The 23,528-nt window shown below is 56.6% G+C and overlaps 1 protein-coding gene across 3 annotated transcripts in view; it reads left to right on the top strand.

Annotated features, from left to right (window-relative positions):
* The window catches only part of TTC28 (tetratricopeptide repeat domain 28), a 557,344-nt gene extending 538,762 nt beyond the window's left edge, over nt 1-18,582 (top strand). For 2 of the 3 annotated variants that reach the window (XM_052654608.1, XM_052654611.1), the window contains 9 exons: nt 3,460-3,639; nt 5,210-5,930; nt 7,443-7,567; nt 10,072-10,303; nt 10,784-10,860; nt 12,100-12,123; nt 12,531-12,660; nt 15,070-15,177; nt 16,133-18,582. In XM_052654608.1, the coding sequence (XP_052510568.1) occupies nt 3,460-3,639; nt 5,210-5,930; nt 7,443-7,567; nt 10,072-10,303; nt 10,784-10,860; nt 12,100-12,123; nt 12,531-12,660; nt 15,070-15,177; nt 16,133-17,748 (3,213 nt within the window). In that variant the 3' untranslated portion in view covers nt 17,749-18,582. The remainder of the gene's footprint in view (nt 1-3,459; nt 3,640-5,209; nt 5,931-7,442; nt 7,568-10,071; nt 10,304-10,783; nt 10,861-12,099; nt 12,124-12,530; nt 12,661-15,069; nt 15,178-16,132) is intronic. The other variant, XM_052654609.1, reaches the window with a different exon arrangement.
* The last annotated feature ends 4,946 nt before the right edge of the window (nt 18,583-23,528 follow it).

The following is a 23,528-nucleotide window of genomic DNA, read 5'->3' as shown; positions in this document are numbered from 1 at the left end:
CTGTGAGTTGTCCCTTATGGGTCCCCTTCTGAATCTGCCCTGTGACTTTTAGACAGTTTTTCTCTCTGAGGACTTTGCCCTGTGACTTAAAGAATAAAAAACTTGCCAGTGGAATTAGTGGTTGCTTGTGACTGGACCTCTGTGCTCCTCCAGGGGAGCCAGGAAGGGAAGATGTATAGACTTGAGCCCCAAACGCATTGGAACAGTGACTGAAGTCATGGCTTTGTACAATTGACAGGAAGGAAAGTCTGGTCCCCGATGTGTGTGCGCCCAGGAGCTGTGCGTGAGAATAGGTGTGACCCTCAGCAGTGCGGTCTTATCTTGAAGGAGGCATTTAGGGTGAAAACGTTCAGTTCCTGATGTTAAAAGTTTTCTCATTTGTGACTGAGGCGTTTGAATGCAGTGAAGGAGTCAGACAGCCTCTAAAGAGACGTGGAGTGAAACCTCTCAGGGGCCGTCAGCGGAAACGAGATGGGGGAGCCTCTCTCGGGACCCACTGTGGTCCGTGAGCCCACTTCCCTCAGGAGCTGGTCTCATCCCACGAGTGTTCACTGACATGCACCGGGCGCCGCTGGGTACACCCCACCCTGAACACGAGGGGGCATGGGGCAGGGGTCGGCCTGTGCTCCCGGACAGCCCTCCCCATCGGTGGGCTGGCCAGGGAGGGGGCGGATGGCCCTGCCCGGTCCCACTCTGCTCCGAGGCCACTAGAGGGCAACACCACCCGCTGCTCCCGCGCTGTCAGCTGCCAGATGGAGCCAGGCTTTCTCCCCATTTTCAATGAAAATACACATCAAAACCCAAAGTCCAAGATTATGAATCACTGACACTTCAAGACTAAAGCGATTAGCCTCTTCACATGCGGCTTATAATTATTTGAACAACTGCCTTTGTTTAGCCGCAGCCCTGTTGCTAGGGGACTAGGTCAGACGGTATGAAAAGTGGAACGGAATAATGTCTTCCCGCAGGCTTGCACCAGGACTTGATTGAATTTAGCTGAAGGGAAATACCGCCGTGGCTCTTTCCTGGAAGCCCGCCGTCCTTTGCTGTCAGGACGGGGCAAGTGTGTCCAGTTACGGTTGAGGAGGCCCCATTCCATCTGCTCACGAGCCATCAGCAAACATTAAGTCAAATCCTATCTCAGACGCAAAGGAAATGTGTGCCTGCTTAGTGTGAGAGGGACCAGACCCGGTGCACGTCCGTGGCATTCACCCTGGAGTGGAGGGGAGTGACTCACGCCCGAGCCTGGACTCGCCTCAGGAGCCCCTCGCAACCACAGGCTGCTCCGCATGAAGCCGTTCGTGCACGCAGGTCCCCGGCTGCCCCCTCCGTGAGCAGACCGGGCCTTGTCCAGTGCCAGGAGCTGCTAGCATCCAGGACCAGATTCAGAGGCAAAAACATTCCGTAGGATTTGTCAAGTCACTCTTTGTACATGATTTAGGAAGTCTCTGGGCTTGTTCTAGTTATGGTCTTTGTCCTTCTTATATTTATTTCCAAGTATTTAAATCCCGTTCCCTGTGTTTATGGTCATCAAAGCCAAGATAGTCGGACAAGTGGGAGGAATGAATGCTTCTGGGCAGAAAGAAAGGTCGTCCACGTCCTCCTCTGCTGTTGAGCAAAGACCACTCTTAGGCTAAGTGGAGTTATCGGGCTCAGGACTACAGACAGTGACTTCCAACTTGCCGGGCACGTCAGTTAGGTCAGTACACGGCCTCCCCAGGCACCAGAGTTCCGGGGTGGCCCAGGACCTACCCTCTGAAAACTCAAGGAGGGATCTGGCTCTGCCAGGGGCTTGGTCAGGAGAGGAGTGTGTCTTCCACCAGGTCATGACTGTAAAGATGAATCAAGTGGTGTGGTAACCCGACTTTTCCTCACGGGGAGATGACCTCCTGGTCACGGCTGGTCTGTAAGAAGACGGGGGCTTTGGAGGTTGTCAGGGGGCGCTCGTCCACAGAACAGTCGGCCCTCAATGCCCGAGTGTGGACGGGGCACCAGGCCCGTGGGGTGGGCACTGCGAGGCTGTCTGGTCTCTGCTGGGGACTCTGGAGTAACATTCCCACAAGGACCGACATTACCTGAGGACCGAGGCGTCTCCACAGCTGACAAGGAGCAGGAAGAATGGAGGCACTGGCCGGCCAGCTGTCTGGGCCACGGAAGCGGTGAGAACGCCAGCCCGCCTGCCGGGCAAGTGGCGTCCTCCCCGGGGTCAGGGCTTGTGGGTTGATTCAAGCTGTCGTTCGACCGCCCCCGTCTCAGCCGGACCCCAGCAGGTTTTGGGGGAGCCGAGGCCCACCTGCACCAAGGGTGTGCAGGCTCGTCGTCACCACCTTGGCCTCAGAGAGACCCCTGTGCGTGAGCAGTCCCCGGAGCTGATGTGGCTGAGAATGGACCCTAGGGGTCCGGGGGCCCCTCTGGCTCTGGCCGCCCTCTGGTCTTGCCTCTCCACGGCCAGAGTCTTCCGCTTCTCAGACTCCCCAGGGGAGCCAGTGGTCTGCTGCCTGTGGTTCAGAGAGTACAGTGGCGTGGGCTGAATTTGGACCTTTGCACTTCTGGTTGGATACAGTCCTGGTAGCTTTCAGTTGTGGTTGCTGAGCGTCCCCTGCACCCTCAGCCCAGCGCGCACCCGCCGGTGCGCGGCAGCTCGGGCAGCAGAGGGCCGAGGGCAGGGGCCCCCAGCTGTGACCCTCCCCCAGCCAGCACCCTGGGGCTCAGGGCCACGCGGCACCTGTTGCCTGCGGTCTGTGGGCCCCGCACCGTGCCCCGCAGGCGCCTGCGGCCACTTCGTCTTTATTCACACCCACCGTGGGTCCAGTCCAGTCTTCACAGCCGTCGCCTGCTTTTCTTTATCTGGTCATCCGGCCTTAGTCTCCAGCAGCAGCTCTGTGGGAGGATGAGGTGTCTGTCTGGTCTGCGTGCACCCTCCCCTCAGGTCCCGCCCGGCCTTCCAGGAATGATGACGGGGGTCTATCAGGGTCACGGTCCCCGCCAGTCACAGGGGACTGGGTGGGGCAGCCCTGCGGAGCCGGGGGAGGGACACAGAGGCCCCGAGGCGGCTCGAGGCCCTGCAGTCGAACCTCCTCCTCCAGGGATGTCGCCCTGGCCTCAGAGCCTCTGTCCACATGCTGGGTCTCGCTTCTCACCCGCGGACAGCGTGTCCCGCCCCGGCCGAGTGCTCAGTGCTGTGTGGCAGGCCGCTGCACACTGCTCCGGGGCCCCCTGGCGCTTTCGGGCAGCTGCCCTTGGCCTGAGCACCCGCCTCCTGGAGACACATCCAGATGACCTGCTGGGCCTTATCTTTGGGGACACCCCCTCTGTGACGGGGGGCCCGTCTCCCCCTGGCCATGCTCCTCTACCCCCCGCCTCGGGGCGGGTCCAGGGAGGCAGGTGGGCGCCCCCCATCCCCGAGTGCACCCTGGGGGGCAGGCATCCGCCGGCTGTCAGCTGCTTGCTCCCCCGCAGGGTCTGATGCACTCCAGCGGCCCTGTGGGCCGGCACCGGCAGCTGGTCCTGGTCCTGGAGGGGGACCTCTACCTCATCCCATTCGCCCTCCTGAAGGGAAGCTCCTCCAACGAGTACCTGTACGAGCGCTTCGCCCTCATCGCCGTCCCCTCCATCCGCTCCCTCAGTCCGCAGGCCAAGGTAAGTCAGGCTGCCCGGTGAGCTGGGCCACGGCCAGAGGCTGCGGGGACCTCAGAGCAGATCTGTCTAAAGGTGGGGACAGCCTTTGACCCGACAGTCCTCCGCTACCCAGGGGGTGCCCGGGAGACATTTCTGTCTCCGCTGCTTTGCTGTGACACCAGAATGGGAGCTCAGTCCTGGCACCAAGTTGGGCTGGAGGCGGGTCAGTGCCTATGGAGGCGGATCGCTCCCCCGAGGCCGCGCCCGCTGGCACGCTGACTGTGGAGTGGGCACTGCGTCCGCCCAGTGGAGGGGACACAGGCAGAGAGGGCAGACAGATGAGATCAGTGTCAAGTAGAGAAGAGCCCTACAGCGACGAGGAACCCACACGATGAGTGGCCTTGGGGGGAGAGGGGACCCCAGTCTTATTCGGTGAAAATCAGCACAGGGTGAACTCTGTGGACTCCATGGGGCAGCAGTGGGCCCCTGTGGATCAGGGCTAACCCCACTGCCGCCCCTGGCCCTGCCTGCCTGACTAGAGGGCCTTCAGAGCCAGTCCCGAACCCTCTTCCCATCTCTCAGCTCGCCCAGGCACCCTGAGACCCGGGTTCCCTCCTGCCCCGGCACTCCACCCCAGGCTTGGGCGCACGCCTGCGCCCTCATGGGACCCACCTCAGCCTCCGCTGCCTTGGCTGTTGGCAGGGTTCCGCCGAGCCAGTTTCTGCCCCATGGGCTTTGGAGATCTTAGTTTTGACTGTTTTTGTTACTGGATCATCCTTCACATGGGACAGATTCAGTTCAAGGAGAAAGAAATTATTTTCTCCAAGTTTTCCTCGTGCCCACGGTTGACTGAATCCCACTGATGAGCGAGCTTTGTGCATCTGGCCTGAGGGCTGCCCCGTCCCGATGCCAGGCGCCCAGGGGCAGAGGTGAGCAGGGACGGGGACAGCCCCGCCTCCGACAGGCTCCCCACAGGCCGTGCTCTCTCCCAGAGTTGAAGGCAGCACCAGGGGGAAGCGCCAGAAAATTATTTTTAAATAATTTTGACACTTGATGTGTCCCCTCCATGCATCAGAAGGCACTGTGGGGCGAAATCAGAACTTTGTTGGGCTTCTTTATGCTGACTTTAGAATTCGGGGATGTTTCTCTTTTGAGGGGGACTGTGATCATTTCAGTGGTATAGGACTTAATTTGGCCGTTTCCCCGGAGAGTGACTTGCTCTCTGCAGGTTTAGACAAAGCTGCCCCTGTGGCATCGGGTGTGGGCTCCCCCTTATTGAGGGGTTCACAGGGGCACCTGCGGGAGGGAGATGTGGGGCAGGCGACCTGGCACCCCTGCACACCCTGCCCCCGCTTGACAAACAGCATGGGGTCTTCCCGCCCCCTGTCTAGTCTGGTTTTTTCCAAGAGCTTGTCACAGCAGGTGTGATTCTCAGCCAGACGTGCACTGTGTCAAGAAGGTGTTGAAAAGTGGAGTGAGTGAGGTTCTTAGGAGGACAGGTGGGCCATGCTGGACGTGGCCCCACCTGCGCTGGCTTCCAGGTGCCGGGAGAAGCCCTGACGGGTGCTCACTGCCTTTCCTCCCCTCCTAGTCTCACCTGAGGAAGAGCCCGCCCACCTATTCCAGCTCCACGTCCATGGCGGCGGTGGTCGGCAACCCCAAGCTGCCATCGGCGGTGATGGACAGGTGGCTGTGGGGCCCGATGCCGTCAGCCGAGGAGGAAGCCTACATGGTCTCCGAGCTTCTGGGCTGCCAGCCGCTGGTGGGCAGCGTGGCTACCAAAGAGCGGGTCATGAGCGCTCTGACGCAGGCCGAGTGTGTCCACTTCGCCACCCACATCTCTTGGAAACTGTCGGCCTTGGTCCTCACACCCAGTGTGGACGGCGCCCCTGCGGGCGGCAAGAGCTCCTTCGGCCACCCCTACACCATCCCCGAGTCCCTGCGGGTGCAGGACGACGCCAGCGACGGTGAGAGCATCTCGGACTGCCCGCCGCTGCAGGAGCTGCTGCTCACGGCTGCCGACGTCCTGGACCTGCGCCTGCCCGTCAAGCTGGTGGTGCTCGGCTCTTCCCAGGAGTCCAGCAGCAGGATCACGGCCGACGGGGTGGTGGCGCTGACGCGGGCCTTCCTGGCGGCGGGCGCTCAGTGCGTCCTCGTGTCTCTGTGGCCCGTGCCTGTGGCCGCTTCCAAGATGTTCCTGCACGCCCTGTACTCGTCCCTGCTGAACGGCCTGAAGGCCAGCGCGGCGCTGGGCGAGGCCATGAAGGTGGTGCAGAGCAGCAAGGCCTTCTCACACCCCTCCAACTGGGCAGGTAGGGGCTCAGGAGCCGTCAGAGGGCCCGGGGCGAGGGGCAGGGGCTCGGGAGCTGTCAGGGGGCCTGGGGCGGGGGGGCAGGGGCTCGGGCGCCTGTCAGAAGGCTAGTGGGTTTTGGGGTGGGGTGTGAGGAAGGGAACCCTGAGGAAAGGACAGTGCAGAGGCTCCAGGAGAGTCCACCGGCTGAGACTCTGGCCTGCTGCCAAGTCAGCCCTGACTCGCCTGATAGGAAAGTGGTCTTTTGAGCAGGGAGCAGCAGGAGAGCTCGCTGCCTGTGTGTCGAGTGGGTGCTGGGGGCTCCATTTACAGCCTTCCTGTGACCCCCAGACTGTAGGAAGGAGCAGTCAGCGCCGTAGAAAGACCTGAGGTTTGGTCGTCAGGGGACTTGGGTTCAGTCCAGCTTTGTGTCAGGCTGTGTGACCTGAACTGCGTTGTAGCTGTGAAAGTTGCTCCATCGTATCTGACTCTTTGCAACCCCATGGACAATAGCGTCCATGGAAAATCCAGGCCAGAATACTGGAATGGGTAGCCTTTCCCTGCTCCAGGGGATCTTCTCGACCCAGGGATTGAACCCAGGTCTCCTGCATTGCAGGCGGATTCTTTATTAGCTGAGCCACAATCCTACCCATGCTGCAGTGACCCCTAAAACAGGAACACCAGAAACACTGTTCTCAAACATTTACACTTTATTGTTTTAACGGCAAAAAAATACACCATTCATTTATATGTTTAAAAATAGCCCCCCAAGGTCCCACAGGATGTATTATTGCAGGGTTTGTGGGGACCAGCCCTGTGCGTGGCCGCAGTCCTGACTGGACCCCTTCCCCAACTTGTCAGGGTGCTCGTGGAAGTGGTGTTCGGTCCCAGCTTAGTTTCAGTGACAGCAGAAAAGCCAACTATGTTTTGGGGGAAAGTGTTTAATGGTGCTGCCCTGTTAGCCTGGAGAACAGCCTCGGTGCATTCATTCTTAGAAGCCCGTCCCCCCGTGACTCGGGGCAGGAGCTAGAGCTCCTGGAGCTGCTCTGCGGTGCCTCCCCCAGGCCCAGGCCCCACTCACAGAAGTGGGTGCTGGGGAAGCAGCCGTGGGGCAGGAGGAAGGCAGACATGTGGCTCCCCCAAGCCAGGCTCCGTTTGCTTGTCTGGGGGAGAACTGCCTCCTGTCCCCTCCTCTGGTGACTTGAGGAGTCGAGCACACCGCTCCTCCATTCCAGCAGACACCAGTGAATTTCAGGGAAAAAGGGCAGATTATTCCTTGGGATGGGGGCTGAGCCAGCGGAGGGCCGCCTCCTGGCTTGCTCAGCACAGCAGGAGCACAGGGGCACCTTCCTGAGCAGCTTGCCCAGCAGACAGCGTTGCTTCTTAAAGTGGGGGTGGGGGTGTGTCAGGCTGCCCGTGCACAGCTGCCCTGGCCAGGCCCCTGGAGCAGCTGCCCTGGTCAGGCCCTGCTTGCTCTCTGCGTACGAGCTGGGGTGGGGAGGGACCGCTCTGAGGTGCTTCCATGTCCTCACAGGGTTCATGCTTATCGGCAGCGACGTGAAGCTCAACAGTCCCTCCTCGCTCATCGGACAGGCCCTCACCGAGATCCTCCAGCACCCGGAGCGCGCGCGGGATGCCCTGCGAGTGCTACTGCACCTGGTAAGGGGCACGGGACCCTCGGGGAGGCGGCTGCGATGCTCGAGCAGCAGTGAGGCTGGGGTCCCGCGGCCGTGGGGGCAGGGGACGAGCAGATGGAGGGGACTTTGTCCCCAGTGTCTGTGGGTCAAGTCACTTGGTCCGAGCGGTGGGCATGGTGGGTGGTCACCCATGGCTCACTGTCCTTGCCCAGACCCTGGAGGGGCAGCCAAGTGGGATTCTGGAGTAAGGCCTGACCACAGCCACTTCCAGCCATGTGGCTTTAGGCAAATGACCTTGCTCTCTGAGCCTTAGCTGCAAGTGGAAGGGGATAAAAATGTACCTTTTCAAGGTTACCTTGAGGGCTAGAGAAAAGATGAGTAGCTGGCACCCAACAGGGTCCCAGTAGCTGAGAGCTGGTATAATCAGAGGATACTGGCCTCTCCCTAAAGTCAGCTGGAAGAGTTCAAGCCTGGCCCTGCTCGTCTACAGAACTGAAAGGTTGTAAACCAAGCCAGGTGTGACATGAAACTTGTTCCACCTTTTCATCTTGATAACCTAGAGGCAGTTTCAAATATTTCAGAATTCTTAGCCTCCTTGAATTCTGCCAGAAAGACCAGGCGCTGTCCAGCGCACGGCAGCAACCCACCCTGCATCCGTTGTTGTCGTCGTCGCTGTCGCTCGGTTGGGTCTGACTCTTTGCGACCCCCATGGACTGTAGCCTCCCGGCTCCTCTGTCCATGGGGTTTCCCAGGCGTGGGTTGCTATTTCCTCCTCCAGGGGGTCGTCCCAACCCAGGGGTGGCAGGCGGATTCTTTACCACTGAGCCACCAGGGAAGTCCCCACCACATCCACGTTCTTTCCAAATCCAAGGCCCACACTCCCCCCGTGGCCACCTGGCAGCTCAGAGGAGCTGAGGAGGGAAGAGCTGGCGAAGGCTTCTCCTGGGGTCCCGGAGTGGACACGGCCTTGGCCAGGGGGCCGGGCAGGCTCCAGTGACGGGTCAGCCACAGCCGCTTCTTACTCAGGTCTGTCTGAAGGTTTCCTCAGACTTAAAAAAAGTCAGTATGTGGACAGCACTGCTGGAGCTGACCTCTGACAGCTCTCAGGCTGGACACAAGGAAGCACCCCCACCCCACTGGGTAGACGCACTCACGTACTTTGAGAATTTGGGGGAGACCTTCTCCAGAGGTCTCTTCTTTTAACCTGTGCCTGCAAGCTGAACGTAAAGTTGCTCAGCACCAGAACACTGGCAGGCGGTGCCTTCCTCCCTGCTGTAGGTGTTGGCACTGCCTCCCAGGGCTGGAATCCAGCCTCAGGGCCCCTCAAGTTCATCCAGGGTTCTCGCCTCACTCTCGGCTTCATCTTTGGGGATGAGTGTAGGGCCCATGGGTTGAATTCACCAGTCCTTCCCTACCTACCTAGCAGACAGTGTCCCCAGGGGCTGCCCAGCACGAGGGACAGCAGCTGGCTGCCCATCTGTCCTGCCCGGGAACTCATGTCTCCTCCTACCTGTGAAGTCAGCCCCCAGCGCCCCGGGGTCTCTCCTTTTGTGGCTGCACCTTGCGGCATGCGTCACTTTCCTGGTGAGGGACTGAACCCGTGCCCCTGCAGTAGGAGCGCAGAGCCCTGACTACAGGGGGTTCCCTACAGTCTGGACCTGGGAAACACAACGGTACAGGGTAAGTTCCTAAAAGTAGGCTCACCTGGCCAAGGGTTGTTTTTAAACCTTGAATACACTCAGAGTGCCTCCAGATGTGATGCTGTCTGTTTTTCTCTTACTTTCTGTTGAGCTGCACAGCTCGTGGGAGCCCAGTCCCCTCACAGGGGTTGAACCTGGGCCCAAGGCAGTGGGAGCACGGAGTCCTGACGACAGGGCAGCCGGGGAATGCCCCAGCGCCCGCGGGTTGTACTCTGGGGGCGTCCTGGACAGCGCTCTGTCCCTGCCAGGGGTGTGCAGGGCAGGGGATGTCTCAGGACCGACCGATGCTTCCCATGGAGTCAAGGGGCCGAGGGAAGGTGCATGACTGCTGCAGGCGCCGTGGAGGCTCCTGGAGAGCTGAGGGGCTGTTACCTGGCGGTCCCGGAATGTGCAGGACAGGGTCCAGAGGTCAGTGCCGCAGGCAGAGGAGTCGGAGGTCTGGGGGACACAGGCCCAGTGAGGGCACTGCCTCATGTGTGTGCGGGATCCTGAAGGCCTGAGGGTTCATCCTGGTGATGGGCAGTCAGCCTGCAGGGTTTGGGGCACGCCCTGGGCAGGAGATGGGTTTCCAGACAGATCTCCCACGTGCGTGGAGGTGCCCAGAGCCTGGAGCCACATTAGGGAAGGGCCGGGACTCTTCGGAGCCCCCAGCCCTCGCTGGCTCTGAGAGTGGCGGTCCCTCCCTTGCGGGGCGCTGGCTGCTGCTGTGTGGCCCGTCAGCCCCGCACCGCTCCCCACACTGGCTGTGTGTTCCCCAAAAGCCACCTGGAGAGAAACCAGAGTCCCCACGCCCGCCCAGAGCAGCGCCTCCCCCCCTCCCCCACAGGTGGAGAAGTCGCTGCAGCGCATCCAGAACGGGCAGCGCAACGCCATGTACACGTCCCAGCAGAGCGTGGAGAACAAAGTGGGCGGCATCCCCGGCTGGCAGGCCCTCCTCACCGCTGTGGGCTTCCGGCTGGACCCCCCGGCCAGTGGCCTGCCAGCGGCCGTCTTCTTCCCAACCTCCGACCCGGGCGACCGGCTCCAGCAGTGCAGCAGCACCATCCAGTCCCTGCTGGGTGAGCCTTGGCCGGCAGCACGTGCCGCGTGGGGGGCTGTGGTTCCCGCTGCTCTTGGACGGGGAGGAGCCGGGGTCTCTGGAGTCCCTGACGCAGACTTCTCCGGCCTGGTGCTTCCATCTGTGACCCCCAGCTCTACCCCTCGCAGGGCAGACAGCAGCGGCTCAAACGTTTTGTCAGCAGCTTCGGGCCCAACAGGGCCCTGTGGCTGAACCCGGGGTCATAGGGCTCCGCTTCTTGCATCGCTTGGCGGGGGGTAATGCTGCCTGAGCGACAAGTCAGGATCCTGGGGTGACCATGTGCAGCCTCTGGCTGCCCTTCTCAGAGAGCATCCAGGTGGGACTTGGACACACTGGCTGGCTGTGCTGAGCTTTTGAAAGTGGGAGCAAAGCTGAGCATTCGGAGTGCGTTCCCCTAGGAAGGTGCAGACTGTGGGTGCAGCATGCCCCTCCAGATGACGCCGCCTCCTCCTTGCCGTAGGTCTGCCCAACCCTGCCCTCCAAGCCCTCTGCAAGCTCATCACAGCCTCGGAGACGGGCGAGCAGCTCATCAGCCGGGTGAGTCCAGCAGGAAGCGGAGCCCAGGGGCTGGGCCGCATTAGGGGACAGAGCTCCGACCCTGACAGGAAGCTCAGCCCTCGGGATGAGGGAGAGGCGAGCGCTGGGGTAGGTCGGCCGGCACGGAGGAGCTGGTTCTCAGGCCCTCTCTGGGCGCTGAGTGCCAACAGCACCAGGGCCTCAGAGGACGCCCAAGGGACCCCAGTCCCCTGTGGTCTCAGGGCTCTTCCTGACCTCTGCATCCAGCGGCCTCCTGCACTGGGCACCCCTGACCACCACTGCCCCAAGCCAGCAGGTGTTCCCATACTTATCCTCAGGTCAGAGCGTGACCCCTGCCTGAAACAGCACCACCGCTGAGGCAGTGGGGAGCACAGTCACCTCATGGAAGATACTGCTTAGCAAGTTCTTCACGAAGTGCTTTCTTTTAGGGGAAGGTAGATCTGGTTTAGAGAACTGGAGGATTCTAGCCCTTGGCATCATGTAGGCTGTTCCTGAATTGGCCACCGAGCTTCAGATCTTCCTCTTGGCCTGTGCGGGTCTGGAACAAGCCCCTGGTGACAATGTAGTGACTCCTGAAGAGGACGGAGCGGTTTTCTGAAGTGTAATAATTTGACAAAGTAATATACATTATTAGTCTTTATCAGCAGATTTCCTTTTAGTGGAGCTGTTTATCTGTAGAAATAAGCTGCTCCGTCGAGGGTTCAGCCCTGGCGCCTCTCCCCCGATTCTGAGCGTAGCTCACTGATGGTGAGTTTCTGCTCGTTTCGTGATAAGCGTTAGGATCTGCTCGTTGGGGAGCATCAGGAAGACACTTCAGGGCTACAAGCCTGTGCTCTTCCAAGACAGAAGGCTAGAGGCACGTGTGTAGGGTGAGGCTGAGCACTGGAGCCAGCTGCTTGCTTTCTTGCTTTTGGTGGCACGGGGACCTCCACAGCCCCTGCCCCGGGACGGCAGGCACTTCTGAGCCACTCGAATTGGAGACTGCTTTGGAGTGGCCACAAGGGCCCGCAGTCCCGCCCCCTCCTGGAAGGAAGGGCAGGCGGCGACCTCTGGGGCGTCTGGCGGGGGTGGCTGCGCCTTCTCCTGTGTCCCTGCTGACTCTCGCTCCTCTCCGCTCCCCGCCGGGTCAGAGCCAGCCCGCTTCCTACAGCAGTGATCAGCGTGTGGTGCATAACAGCCTGTGCTTGAGTCTAAACTCTCTTCTCTCTCTCTCTCTCTCTCATACTCTGCTGGCCGAAGGCTGTTAGGAATGTGGTTGGAATGGTGAGTACCACTCTCAGTGGCACTGCTGTCCGGTGAGCCCCTCGACCCGCCCGCCCCGCCCCGTGCTGCTGGCCCAGGCGGCTGCCCCAGCCCTCGGCTCTGGCTCCCTTTCCGGCTCTGCCCGCTCTGCTCTGGATCTGACCTTTCAAGTTCCCTCAGAACGGCAGGCCAGCAGCCCCGGGGGGAGTGCTCACGCTCAGCAGGTGTCTGGGAGCCCCCTGCCCCTCCTCTCACCCCGAGCCCCCCCGCTCCCACGGAGAGGACAGAGGGCAGCAGGCACAGAGGCCCCGTGAAAAGAACTTGAGGTGCTGCGCACACAGGAAGCCGTTAGTCGTGCCCGTGCCCAGTGCGCGGGCAGCTTAGGGACGAGCCCCGGGCTGGCGCAGGCTGACGCTCTCCCTGCTCAGCTCCACCAGGTGCTGGTGCAGCTGCAGGCCGGCGAGAAGGAGCAGGACTTTGCCGCGGCGCCCATCCAGGTCTCCATCAGCGTTCAGCTGTGGCGGCTCCCCGGCTGCCACGAGTTCCTGGCGGCTCTAGGTAGGCCCGCGTCCGCGAAGGGGCTCCTTTCCTTCCACCTTTCTTTTTAACCTGTTTCTCTCCTGGTTTCTGTTGGGTGCCGTTGGTAGACTTTCGGGTCTTAAGTGTTGTTTCCGTGTTTATTACTCAGTGGCTAACATGAGGGCTGGTGCTTCAGCACAGCTCCCAGACGGCCTTCCGGCTGCCCCCCACCCCCTACACGGTTATTTCCTCCTCACACTCAGAGTCATCGTGTTAAGACGAATCTGCTGGGAGTCAAGCCATGACTACAGCCTAAAGAAAGCTGTCACGATTTCAACATTGGGCTCTATCACTGGCTACACAAACTTGGCAGAGAAAAAAATACAATTGAAACTGCCTTTGACCACAGAAACCTAGGACAGCCGGTTGCAAGATCCTCCTCCAGTCAGGACACTTCCTCCTCCAGCGCTGTGGGCCAGCTGAGGAAGCTCCAGCACCACTGCTGTCTCCTCCTCAGTCACCCCGAGAGGCTGTGCCGTCCTGCCGCGGTGGGGGGGGCAGCAGTGAGCACAGGACAGAAGGTCCTGCTCTTATTAGAGCTTTCATACCAGAGGGGCAGACAGACACACACACAGAAACACGCAATCTAAGGGGAGCAGCTCAGAAGTGAAGAACCCCGGCATGGACAGAAGCATCAGGGCCACAGAGATGGGCAGCAGCCCTGCAGGCCCAGAGCCTGTGGAGGAAAGAAAGATCCAGGCCGAGGGAAGAGCCTGAGGGGACAGGCAGGGGACACAGGCAGATCCTGGGATCGAGATGCTGGTGGGAGGCCCTTGGTTTTTAGTCTGAGGGAGTGGGGATCTGATGCCTTGTGGGAATGTTCCTCCTGCGTGGGAAGCCTGGGCACCTTTTCTAGCCCATTAAATGACCTTTCCCAGCCCATCTCAACTTGGGAGCTTCCACCTGTCTTTGGAGGCAAGGAGGGAACCCACACAACCCTACAGGGGTTCCAAATCCCCTGGCAGTAGGTACTCTGACATCCTTTACGATTATTATTATTTGCTTGTTTCTTGTGGGCTTAAAACATAGCCTTCTGGGCATAAACACAGTACATTTATATCTAGTAAGCACAGTCATGAGCAGGTGGAGCAGGGCTGAGGACTAGCTCCACACCCAGGATGGGTCTCACTTGTATGAGGCTGCAGGTGAGGCAAGGCCAGAGCCGAGGTCTTTCTGTGAGGAGGAGGAGCTCCTGTCCTCCCGGGGACAGGCTGTGTTGCTGGCACGCTCTCGGGTTGGGGTCCTGGCTGCTTTTTGTTGATGCTCCTCTACTTTCTGAATCCCACTGATACTCAAGGGCGAGTCGGGAGAACTACCCCCTCCAGCCCTCGGCAAGTCACAGGCTGTGACTTATTTAGAGAACTCAGTTCTGTTGGGACAACCAGTTCAAGTCCCCTTGATAGAGGATTCTAAACTAAAACGTTATTAGTCCTTCATTTTCTAAGTGCTGAGTTCTCGGATACCTTCCTGTTGGTTTCAGGGTCTCTTTATTTTTGAGTTCAGAGGGGGAAATGTCCAATAGCAACCAGAATGCTGAGTTCAAGGCACCTTTATTGAGTCCAGTTCCCAAGCCCAACACAGGAATTACAAGAATAAAAAAGACAGGTTTCTCATCTGGCGCTGGGGTCCGTGCTGTAGGAACACTGAGGTGAGGCAGGGAAGGGCCTGGGAGCGCTGGGCTGCTGCTGGCCCCAAGTGTCCACACTGTGTGAAGCAGAGCTCAGTGATCTGCTGGGAGGTTAAGGGAAGACGTTCTGAGCCGAGCCCCTTCGGCCCTAGGTCCTTACCTGCTGGCCGCCTCCGCCACGGCCCCAGTGAGTCCAAGTGCTGTGGCAACAGCTCGTTAGGCGGCCGCCCGGCCTTTGTTGTACCCGCGCTGGGTCTTATTAGACTCGGGGCTGTTCCCTGTGGGCTCCAGCCCAGAACAGATTCTGCAGCACTGGAGAAGCTCGTCTCAGAGCCTGTGGGGCAGACCATGCCCACACGCAGAGACACCGTCCTTGCAAAGCTCCCACCTTCTCCTGCACCAGCTTCAGATGTCCGGCCGAACAGAGGAGCCAGTGTTTGTCCTCGACAGTCTTTTTTAAGTGAACCGTTCTGCAAAGAATGGAGACAAGTGTCAAGGAGCCTCACTACTCCCAGCTCCTCTCTGGAGAGGGCAGGGCAGGGCGGCAGCCAGCGCTCTGTGGAAGGACAGCAGTCAGGGGAGCCCCTGCAGGTGTGAGGGGTGCCCGTGACTGAGTTCTTGTGACCGATGTGCAGGCAGGGCTTTCCGAGGGGTCTGCACAGGTTCCCCAGGACAGGGTGAGAAGCCCTATAGTGCACATCCTTTTCAGGCCCGCGAAGCTTCCCCAAGGAGGCAGGTGTTTATGGTCTTTGTTTCTCTAGGTTTTGATCTCTGTGAGGTCGGTCAGGAGGAAGTAATCCTGAAAACTGGGAAACAAGCCAACCGACGGACCATGCACTTTGCGCTCCAGGCCCTGCTCGCGCTCTTCGGTAAGAGCACCTTGCAGCTCCCAGGAGCTACGGGCACGGCCCTGGGTATGGTTTGGGAAGGGGAAGAATTAAGTAAGCGAATGTCTGCTGTATGTCAGGGAATGTCCAAAAAACAAGCTCCCTATACTGCTGGACCTCAGCTTATGGTGTGCACATGCACAGTATGTGTCAGATGAGGAAATTAAGGGACAAGGAAGTGCAGGTGGCATCGGAGGAGAGGTGCTGCGGGAGGGGCGGCACCCAGAGCTGGGAATGCAGGGCGGTTTTCAAACCCTGGGGCAAGCCTGCCCTCAAGGGGCAGAGTGAGGCTGAATGCTGGCGCTGTTGGTGTCAAGGCTTGATGGCAACCAGCAAAGCCCGCTGATGAACGTGCTCAGAGAGAGGGGTTAGAGATGACAGCTGCCAGCATGGGCTGCCTTTGCCGAGACGGTGAAGGTGCACGAGCACTGGGTCTGAGTTCCCTCTTGGACGCGGGCATAGGCAGCTGGTCAGACGAGTCCAGAGTGGAGACATTAACGTGCCCACAGGGCTCAGGCGAACAAGACTGTCCTGTGGGCCCTCCCGGGGTCAAGGTCACAGATGAGGCAGGGCCGGGGAAGGCTCACACCCCAAGGGTGTGATCTGTGCAGAAGCAGGCAGTGAATGCCAAGTTTGGTGGTGGCCACTGATGACCTTTACATGAGCTGGGGAGACAAAAGCCTGTCTGGAGCGGGTTCTGAGCAGGTGGGAGGGAGGGCGCTGCGACGTGGGGTGATGCGGCCACGGGGCCTTGGGCCTGCAGCGCTGGGGGCCTCTCCTGTTTCTGTCCCCAGCGTGAGACTTACCTTTTCCCACAGGACTGTTTTCCAGGCTTGAGACAAATTCAGATTGTGTTTAACTAGCTTCTATGCATATGAGGATGCTTGTGAAAGAAGTCAACACCAGATAGAATTCTAACTGTGCTCCTTTGTTGTAGATTCCACCGAGCTGCCCAAGCGCCTCAGCCTGGACAGCTCGTCCTCCCTGGAGTCGCTGGCCTCAGCCCAGTCTGTCTCCAACGCTCTGCCCCTGGGCTACCAGCACCCTCCTTTCTCCCCGACCGGGGCGGAGAGCATAGCCTCAGACGCCATCTCTGTGTACAGCCTGAGCTCCATCGCCTCCTCCATGAGCTTTGTCTCCAAGCCTGATGGGGGGTCAGAAGGCGCGGTCCCTCGGGGACGGCAGGACTACGAGCGGTCCAAGAACACCTGCCCGCCGCGCGCCACCCTGCCCCGCAGCCCGCTGTCCCCGCCTGCCCGCCCCGCAGGCGCCAAGGACGAGGAGGAGTACGAGGGGTTCTCCATCATTAGCACGGAGCCCTTGGCGTCCTCCCAGGAGGACACACCAACGGGCTTCTCACCCGACCACAAGCAGGCCCGCGTGGGGACAGCGGGCGGCATCAAAGTCTCGGGGAGCTCAAGCACTCCAAACTCTCCCGTTAAAATGACTCTGATTCCCAGCCCAAACTCACCCTTCCAGAAAGTTGGAAAACTAGCAAGTTCAGATACGGGAGAATCAGACCAGTCGAGCACAGAAACAGACAGTACCGTGAAGTCCCAAGAAGAAAGCAACTCAAAGCTTGACCCTCAAGAGCTGGCGCAGAAGATTCTCGAGGAGACGCAAAGCCATCTCATGGCAGTGGAGCGTCTTCAGAGGGGCGGCGGTCAGGGCGCCAGTTCTGAAGACGGCGTCTCCGTGCCCAACAGCGCTGCCGTCTTCCGAGCGTCAGAGACCAGCGCCTTCAGCAGGCCCGCCCTCTCCCACCAGAAGAGCCAGCCGTCGTCGTCGCCGGTCACCATCAAACCAAAGCCCCCAGCCAGGAGCTCCTCCCTCCCCAAGGTGAGCTCGGGGTACAGCAGCCCCACCGCCTCCGAGGCGTCCGCCAAAGACAGCCCGAGCCAGCACAGCGGCCGGCCGTCGCCTGGCTCCGACTCGCAGACCTCCCTGAGCGACCAGCCCCTCTTCAAGCTGAAGTACCCCAGCTCCCCCTACAGCGCTCATATCTCCAAATCTCCAAGGAACATGTCCCCCAGCTCAGGCCACCAGTCTCCCGCCGGAAGTGCACCGTCCCCGGCTCTCTCCTACTCCTCGGCAGGCTCCGCGCGGTCCAGCCCCGCCGACCACCCCGACCTCGACAAGCTGAAGATGGCGGCCATCGACGAGAAGGTGCAGGCCGTCCACAACCTGAAGATGTTCTGGCAGAGCACACCCCAGCACTCCACGGGACCAATGAAAATATTCCGGGGGGCCCCTGGAACCATGACTTCCAAGAGAGATGTCCTCAGCCTCTTAAATTTGTCACCTCGGCACAACAAGAAGGAGGAGGGCGCAGACAAGCTGGAACTCAAGGAGCTGTCTTTGCAGCGACGTGGAGAAACACCCCCCAAAGCCCCGCCCAATGGACACTGGCGCACGGAGACCACCTCGCTGAGCACGCTGCCGCTGCCCGCCCGCCCGCCTGCCCCGGCTCCCACGCGCCCTTTGAGACTTCCTTCTGGAAACGGCTACAAGTTTCTGTCCCCAGGAAGATTTTTTCCTTCCTCTAAATGCTAAAGCATCTTCTATGCCCACCGACAGCAACCCGGAGCGCAGCGGCCCAGCCGGGCTCTCCGCACTCACTCGGCTGCCCTGCGTGCGCCGCCCGCCCAGACGCCCCGCCCACTGGTGGCCCCCGGGGACTCTGGGCAGATTCACCAAAAGCCAGGACTTCTGTGGAGCTGGTACAGGACGCGCACGGAATTTTCTACACACGTCACCAAATGTTTACCTGTGAGCTCCCTCTTCTCATCTTTGATGCGATTCTTCAATAGGACTTTTGTACAAAAATGGTCAAGGTTCTGGGGCAGGGGAGGAGAGGGAGTACATATTTTGCTAAGAGGTATATATGCAGTACCTTTTATACACAGAATACAGAGCTTTTGTAAGGCTTTCAGATGCTGGTTGGGGTACATAAAATCTAAGTTGAATTCTACATGAAAGTGTTATAGTAGCCAAAAAAACAAGATACCGGTTTTAAAAATGCCAATGATTTGTAATTAAATTGTAGCAATTCTGGTCTCACGGTACTGTAACATCATAGAACCGATGCAATAATTCACCTGGAAATAGTGCTTCCGTCCTGAACTCTGCTCTCCTGAGCTCTACAAATGTCCTTAGAGCCCCATGGTCAACCAAACTTGAAATTTTACATAACTCCTATCCAGGCATTTTAGAACTATGCAATTGTGATTTAAAATGCAACTTTGTGCTTTTAAAACATTACTGACCTTTTTTGTACGTGGATAAACAACTTGGTTTTGTTATCAATAGTACTTTGCATTTATAGCTATTATTTTTAAAAGCTCAAAAAGTTTTTTAAAATGTCAACTTTTGAATAGTCATCAATAAGTAATTATCAAATTTTTTGGTGGGGGGGAGTTTGAAATTATTCAGTTTCCTTAGAAGAAAAAAGTAGCAAAAAAAAAAAAAAAATCCCATGGCTAACTAGACTTGACTTAACCAGAATCTAGCCTTCCAGCTCCTATCCCTTTACTTCCTGCTTACTTTTATTATCTTTTTTCCCAACTCCAGGCTTCTAACACCCCTCCTATCTACATCTGCTGCCAGGTTCCCACAGTCCCAGCACCTCCCGCCTGTGAGCTGCATGTGACTCCCATCTTGGTGTGACCGGTGCCCCAGCTCCTGTGGTCTGAGGACAGACCCTTACTGTCCACGGCCTCAGAAGCAGGGCCTCTGCTGGGATATATACTCTGAGTTACTGCTCAACAGGGAGAGAGAGAGTCTTAACCGTGTTGACATAGGGGGAAAAACAAAGAGGACTCTTTCTACAGCCATGATAGTTCCCTGATACTGCCGCCAGCCAGGACGAGACAGAAGAACAGTCTAGGCAGGGGTAACCATTAACTTATTTTATAAGGAAATGAAATGCTGAAAATCACGTTAGTGCCAAGTTTAGCTGGAGAACATGAGCCCCTTTTAGGTGATGCTCAAGTGGAACTCCTACCTCCTCCTGACTGTGAAGGTCCACCCAAAGAAGGCAGCAGCCTCTGGTCCCGGGACACCAGCCCCGGGGAGAGGACAGCGGGGCCTGGCAGCAGGCTCACTGACGACGACACCCGGGGGGTTAACCTCGGGGAGGCCTCACTTGACTCACACTGACCACCTGTCTATTATTCCTCACTGTACTCTGCAAAGAGGGAAAGATAATATATACTCAATCTGTCTTACTCTCCTGAGCTGCGTCATAGAAACTTTTTGTGTTTAACCCAACAGCCATGTTGACAAGAGCAAGGAAGTCCCTCTCATCCTAACCCTCATCCCAGCACTGGAAGAGAAATACTTTTATCAAGAAGCAAGCAACTATGAGGCTGTCTTTATGTCTTTTGTAAATGGTAATAAAAGTACCAATGTAGCAAATGAAAGCCAAGTTTATAGCACTGTGCATTTAGATAGCAAAATCAGGTTCTCAATAACAAGAAACAAACCTCAAAAGTGAATTTCTGAATCCGCATGCACATAGACAGTTAGGCTCGTCCTTTCTCAGCACCTCTCAGCCTCTTTCCCAAGTGCCAAGGAGCCCTGGAGGAAAGGCCGGTCTGTGCTCCGGCCCTGGGTGCCCACCTCCAGCACAGCCCCCTACCACCCAGACCGCTTCTCCTGGTTACCAAGCCAGCTAGGAGGACTCGTGGACCCTAACCTGGTTTTAGTTTAAGTACATTTGTTGTTGTAGGTTTCATGTTCAAAAGCCAAATGGAATATATGATTTTTTTTTTTTTTTTGGTCCTGGATATAAGCTTCAATGAAGGAAAGCAAAGATGATAAAATCAAGACCAACTGCCACTTCTTTCTGTTTACTGTCAGTCTTGGTGTTTTCTATTCAAGTGAGATGGATGTAAAATCAAAGTGAATGTTTTAGGCTTCCCTGAAGAAAGGACGCACTTAAAAATTATGTGAGATTGTGTGGCTTGCAGATTGCTTTGTACAGGCCAGGGGTTGGCAAATGACCTCCAGGCTAAATCTGGTCAGAGGCCTGGATTTTTACAGCCATGAGCTAGCAATGGGTTTTACATTTTAAAATATTTATATAAGTATCTACATAATATTGTGATTTTTACCTCTTGGTCCACAGAGCCTCTTATGAAAACGTTTTGCTGACTCCTGGTCCAGATGGCAGAAAACACACCCGGCTCATGTTCTGTTTCTAGGCTTGGAAAGCGGCCGTCGGGCTGTGGACGGACTGATGGGGTGGGTGGGAACCCGAGCCCTATGGAGGGGAGGGACCGGCCCTGGAGGAGTCCTTGGCTCCCCGCCCCACGTGGAAGGGGTCGCTGGGTTGCTGTATGCAGACAGCATCGGACAGGACTTCTTTTTCAGCTCAGGAAACTGGAACCCCTGCCCCTGCTCTGCTCCATCAGATGCAAATACGCAAGCAATAAAATCTCCCTCTCCTACAAACCCTGGTAGCAGATCTTACTTCTCACCAGTGGGCCACGCAGGCAACTCTTCACACTTCACTCATCTTAACAGAGTCCATTTACCAAGACACAGCGAGCCACTCAGGCTTGCGTTCTGATCGTTTGGTATTGGTGTGTAGAGAAACGAGAACGTTCTCGCCTCCACCCACTTCCAACAGTCCCCAGCCCACACGCCGCCGTACACGCGTCCGTATCTGCTCGGCTGTCCAGGGGAAGCCGGCAGGTGGTCACCGCCGCGGGTGCCCAGCAGTGCCATCCCGCCCCCCAGCCACCACAAGGAGAACCGTCACTTTGCTAGTTTCAATTCAGGCTGGAAAAACACCACCACACGATAATCGGGCTTGCTTTTAGTCAGTAGGCAGAATGTGAAAACTGTGTAATTTTCATCACATATTTTGTTCTTTTACCTAAAAGAGCCTGTACATGTGCTTTGTGAACTGGGCCAGGTCCTTCAGAGATGCCCCGTGGAAGGACACCTGTGGCCACGTCTCCCCTCCTCACATGCCTTCCCCACCTGGCACTCATGCCCCTGTATGCAGTGTTAGCCATCCTTGGCCTATGTGGACTTTTTTTTGTGTGTAAATGACAGTTTCCAGATGGCATTAAACTTTTTATATTATGAAATTTACCATGTAAAAAGAACTTGGTATTTTTATTGAGATTGCTAAGGCACTTGGCCTTCCTTTGTGATTTCTGTGTCTATTAAAGCATGAGTTCCCTTGGTTTTAAGTGCCGTATCTGAATCCCTTTCTTTGCATGCTCCACACTTTCTAGGCTTCTCGGCAGTACACACGGTACTGTGTCATTAATGAACACAGACTCCTGTCTGGAGTTTATCCTTATGAATATACTTCTGTCTGACGTTTGCCAGTGCACAGCAGAGGTGGCCTTCTGTATCCAAACAGAGGCCTCCGGTGCCCCCTTGGGAGTTTCTGTGGTTTACTTCTATTAATGACAGAGGGGTTTCTTATTTGTTCTGTTCAAGACTGGAAGTTTGCACAGCAGACCACAATCTTTTTCACCCGATAAAGTAAAATATACACTTATTTTTCGTTCTGCTTACATGCTACTTTCAGGGAATACATAAATTACTAATAGCTTAAAAATAAAATTGATTTAAAATTTCATGAAAATTAGTGGATGCAGTGAAAGTGGCATTTTTAGAGAAAAATTACAGACCTAAATATTTATTTTCAAGGTTAATTTTAAACATGTAACTGTTTAAAGCCCAGCCAGTGAGGCAGGATGCTCTGAACAGCCAGTGCTGTGGTACAAGTGTGCGCTGGCCTGCTGGGAAGGAAGGCGCCACTGAGCACGTGACTGACGTCAGCACAACAACAACAAACCCAGAGAGAACAGGGAGGGAATCACACAGAAACTCACAGAAGGCAGTACAGAAGACTAAGCAGAGTAAACTCTGCCAAAAAAGAAAAACATACCAATTTCTGAGAAGGCTGATCGTGTGTGTGTGAGATGCACGTGTATGTGTGAGATGCACGTGTGTGTGAGACAGAGAAGGAAAAGGGGGCAGAGCTAAAGCTGCAGCAGAAATTAACCAGAAAATACTGTGAATGCTTTTATGCCAAAATATGTGAAAATGCAAGATCACACCCGGTGTGTTTTAGGCATTCACATTTACACAGTTCAGGGGCCCCTGAATGCAGGGGGTGGGGGCCTCTGATGCAGCAGTGGTGAGCACGCGGCTTCAGAGCGCTGCAGTGTACAGCCCCTCATCCACACACACCAACTGTTTCATAAGGGATTTAAGAATGCATGAAAAGTGTTATCAGCAGCTACACTGCAAAAATTAGATTATATAAACTTTTAAAAAAAATACTAAAAACTCCGGTGCACAAAGGGAAAGAAAACTTGAAACCAGAACCCGTGACATTAAAACAGTGTCTGTAACTCCTTACCCTTTATCCAGCTCTCCAAGACATACAGACCCAGAAGGTTTTACACATATTTCACTAAACTTTCAGGGACTGGTGGTACTCTGTATTTTCAAATGGTTTAAGACAATATAAAAATAAGATATTAAAATCACTCCACGATGGTATTCTTAATTCTAAGATCAATAGATAGTATAAGAAATAGTATAGGCCCATTTAATATATGAATCTGGACATAAAAATCTGAAATAAAACAATGACCATTACATTCCTATGCCTTTAAAACTAGGAACACGTGAAGTCGCTCAGTCGTGTCTGACTCTTTGCAACCCCATGAACTGTATGGCCTGCCAGGCTCCTCTGTCCATGGGATTTCCCAGGTAAGAATACTGGAGTGGGTTGCCATTTCCTCGTCCATTAAAACCAGGAAAACGTAGATTGAACGTGCGTCCACGTGTTAGTCACTGGAGCTTGTGTCTACTGATGAACACACGCGGTATTGCCAAGGGCCAGAGCTCTGCCCCTAAGCGGTGTACCTGTGAACACACCCACATATGGAAAAGCGATCAGCACCGAACTACGGAGCACGTCCCACTCGGAGAACTGGGTGCCGCTGAGTCTAAGGTCCACCCTGTGATCACACAAGAAGACAGACCCGGGACACTCCAACTCTAGGGGCACTGACACAGGCCTGCCGGTGTGAGGGGGACTCCATGCAGTCCAGCCGTTTCTTAAGAAACTGCTCCTGTTAAAGCAGAGAGTGACTTTAATCATCTGCAGAGCAGATCGAAGGATGCAAGGGTAGCGCAGCGCCACGGAGGATCTTTGAGCACAGCTGTGTGGTCCTTGTTACCTTAGAAAACATGATTTACGTAATCTGTCAGAGGTGGAGAATCCGTGTGTCTGAAGTTTGAGGCTTCCCAGAAGGAGAGGCTGGCCCTTAGTGAGGCTCTGGTATGCATGTGCT

This window comes from Budorcas taxicolor, chromosome 17 (assembly GCF_023091745.1).
Source record: "Budorcas taxicolor isolate Tak-1 chromosome 17, Takin1.1, whole genome shotgun sequence".
In the NCBI taxonomy this organism is placed as follows: domain Eukaryota; kingdom Metazoa; phylum Chordata; class Mammalia; order Artiodactyla; family Bovidae; genus Budorcas; species Budorcas taxicolor.
This window is presented reverse-complemented; position numbering and strand designations above follow the sequence as displayed.